General features: G+C 30.2%; 1 protein-coding gene across 3 annotated transcripts in view; it reads right to left on the bottom strand.

Annotated features, from left to right (window-relative positions):
- Positions 1 to 46: 46 nt before the first annotated feature.
- The window catches only part of LOC106784138 (E3 ubiquitin-protein ligase RBBP6), a 14,195-nt gene continuing 11,197 nt past the window's right edge, over positions 47 to 3,044 (bottom strand). For 2 of the 3 annotated variants that reach the window (XM_014743325.1, XM_014743314.1), the window contains exon 17: positions 49 to 3,011. In XM_014743325.1, coding sequence (XP_014598811.1) covers positions 581 to 3,011 — 2,431 coding nt within the window. In that variant the 3' untranslated portion in view covers positions 49 to 580. Of the gene's footprint in view, positions 3,012 to 3,044 lie in introns of all 3 variants that reach the window. The other variant, XM_014743336.1, reaches the window with a different exon arrangement.

Here is a 3,044-nt window from a genome sequence, read left to right on the forward strand (position 1 = left end):
TATATATATATATATATATATGAGATATTACATTATGAAAGTACAATATAACATTTAGATAGCAGAAATCTTAATGATAGGTGTTCTTAAGCAATACCATTATTGGAAATCTTAAGAATATTATAAGCTACTGACAGCTATAATGTACATCTCGTCTTATAAATGATATAGGGTTTTAATATTGAAATCAGAATATAATTACTTAAAGGCCATATAATATTACCAAATAGAAGGAAATGCTTCCTTTGTAAATATAACATTCTATTTATTCTGTATATGTTCATAAATTCGTTATGATCATAAAATTTGTTCGTTAATAAATAATTCATTGATAATTTGTGTAGTTAATATTAACGTTAAAGCCCAAATAACTTTTGAACTTCGTATTAATATTATATGCATATAGCAAAAAGCAGTTATCTATTAAAGTTCATGGATATGCAGAGAACAATGCACTTTTGTCACTTTCGTCAATAATTTACGCAATCGTCAATGCATGTTTTAATTTTAAAAGATATTTATCAACGAAAAAAAATGTTTACTAATATCTCATTAGTAATTGCCAAATTAACTAATGATGTCATTTATGTTTCGATTTTTTCTTCTTCTTAGATTGTTTACTTCTGCTTTTTGATTTTTTCGATTTTTTTCTATGTTTTTCCTCATCACTACTTGTTTCAGATGAATCAGAATAACTATCAGATTCTGAGCTACTGTCTTTTTTAGTTGATTTCTTTTTTTTATGTTTCTTATGTTTCTTTTTCTTCTTTTTATGTGATTCATCAGAACTATCAGAATCAGAACTCGTACTTTCAGAACTACTCGATGTATCTTCACTACTAGTAGATTTAGATCTTTTTTTTAAGGATTTTATATCTATATCCTTTTCTAATTCTGATTCTTCAAGTTTCAATTTTTTAGAAGGTAAATTTATAATTTTACCATCTTCAGGCTCAGATTCAGAATCAGATGCAGAGTAATCAGGTTCAAAACTAGATTCATCTAGTATGCTACGTTTACGATCAGAGACAAGTCTAGGATTCTTTCTTTGTTTCTTTAAAGATTCTATAATAGGAGGTTCTGGATTCTCATAATTAATTTTATTTTCACTTGTTTCAGCTTTTTCTTTCAAAATTACATTTTCTCTGTGTTTTTGTTTCTTTTCTTGACTTTTTTCTTTATCTTTCTTATGTTTCTTTTCTTTACGTTTCTTATGTTCTTTCGATTTACTACGACTACGATGTTCCTTCTTTCTCTTTTTATCTTCTCTTACTTTTTTATCTCTTCTTCTATCTTCTTCATCATCTTTAGGTTTACCAAGACCCACTTTGGGTACTTCGTTTCTTTTAAATACAGATGGAGGTGTTCTACCTCTTCTTTCTCGTTCTCGATCTTTCTCTCTATCTTTATCCGATCGTTCTCCTTTTGTTTCACTTCTATTCGATCGAAAATCTTGCCTTGAATCCATCCTCGTATCTCTTAATTCATGTCTCTCATGTCTGAAATCGTTTCTATCTCTTGAACGTTCACCTCTTTCTTTATCTCGTTTTCTTTCTTCAAGAAATACTTTACGATCAGTACTTGGTATACCTAACGAAGAATCAACTCTTCTCTCCATAAGTGGAGATATTCTCTTATCTCTTGTACTTTTTGGAGATCGACTTCTAGACTGATTTTCATTTTTCGTTTCTCGTCTATCTAAAAAGCCTTTAATAGGACTAATTTTTCTCTCTTTATTATCTTCGACTTTCTCTCCAAGTCTCTCCTTAGCAGATAAACGCGTTGGAGAATAAGTCTCTGGAACTGGTTTAAATTTTGTTCTGTCTATCTTCGCTTTTTTCAAAGGTTCTGTAATTTCTACATTTCTTTCATTTCTACCAACGTTAATAGTTACATTAACACTTTTTCGCTGTTCTCTAGTTGGTTCTGCTTCAAGTACTTTTGGCTCCGGATTTTGATATAATATCTTTCTACTCTCGCTAATCTTTTTTATTTCTATTGGTCTTATCGCATTAATAGCTTTTTGAAATATGGCATTTTCAGCTCTTTTTAAAACTTCTGAAGTAACTACTTTTGTTGATTTTGGTTCATCTATTTGCATTTTGTCCGTAGGAGATTCACATACATCGTCAGATTTTTCTATTGTATCATCTCTTTCCCACTTTGAAAGCTCTGGTACAGGGGCTAAAAATTCATCTTTCTTTGGCGATTTTTCTTCACATATAGTTTCTTTATCCTCTATTTCATTTTCTGATAATAAAGTATATGTTTCTGTAATTACTGTATTTATTTCTGTGTCATCCAAACCACTATAAAGATTATCTATTGGTTTTATATCTGATTTTAACTCCGGTATGGGTTTAAAATTAGGATTGGGTGGATTTGTACCAAATTCTGTGTGTTCCAATCTTTCTGGACTAGGCTCATTATATTCAGGTGGTTCCGGATTCATAGCTAAAGATTTATCTTCAAATTCTTCTTTTGAAGAAACCATTGATTCATTAGGTATACACTCAATTCTATTATCTATATTATCCTCTTCGTTATTTGGTTTTACAGTTTCAATTTTAATAGGTGAAGTAACTTCTGTTTTACTTTCTATAAATGTAGTATCCTCATTTTCCGTCATTTTAATTGGCTCCTCTTTCATTACCTCCTTTTGTCCTGATTTCTTTTCTTTCTTCTTTTTCTTCTTCTTCTCTTTCTCATCGCTATCTTTCTTTTTTTTCTTTTCTTTGATCTTTTTCTCTTTTTTCTTATCTTCTATTTTTTCTTCATGCTCCTTTTCTTTCTTTCTCAATCGTTCCGGCGATGTATCCTTTGCTTCGCTTTTGCACTTTTGCAAATATGGAGTTGGACTCTTCCTATTCTTCTTTCTTTCTATGGAACGCCTTTCATATCTATCATGACGATCCCGATCTTTTTCAGGATCATAATCTCGATCTCGTCTATCTTTATCTCGAATACGATTTTTGTCTTCCACTCTGTGACGATCTCTTTCATCTCTGTAACTGTAAAATAAATAAATATATATATACATCATA

This window comes from Polistes canadensis, unplaced genomic scaffold (genome assembly GCF_001313835.1).
Source record: "Polistes canadensis isolate GaletaPanama2010 unplaced genomic scaffold, ASM131383v1 scaffold_1, whole genome shotgun sequence".
Taxonomy (NCBI): Eukaryota; Metazoa; Arthropoda; class Insecta; order Hymenoptera; family Vespidae; genus Polistes; species Polistes canadensis.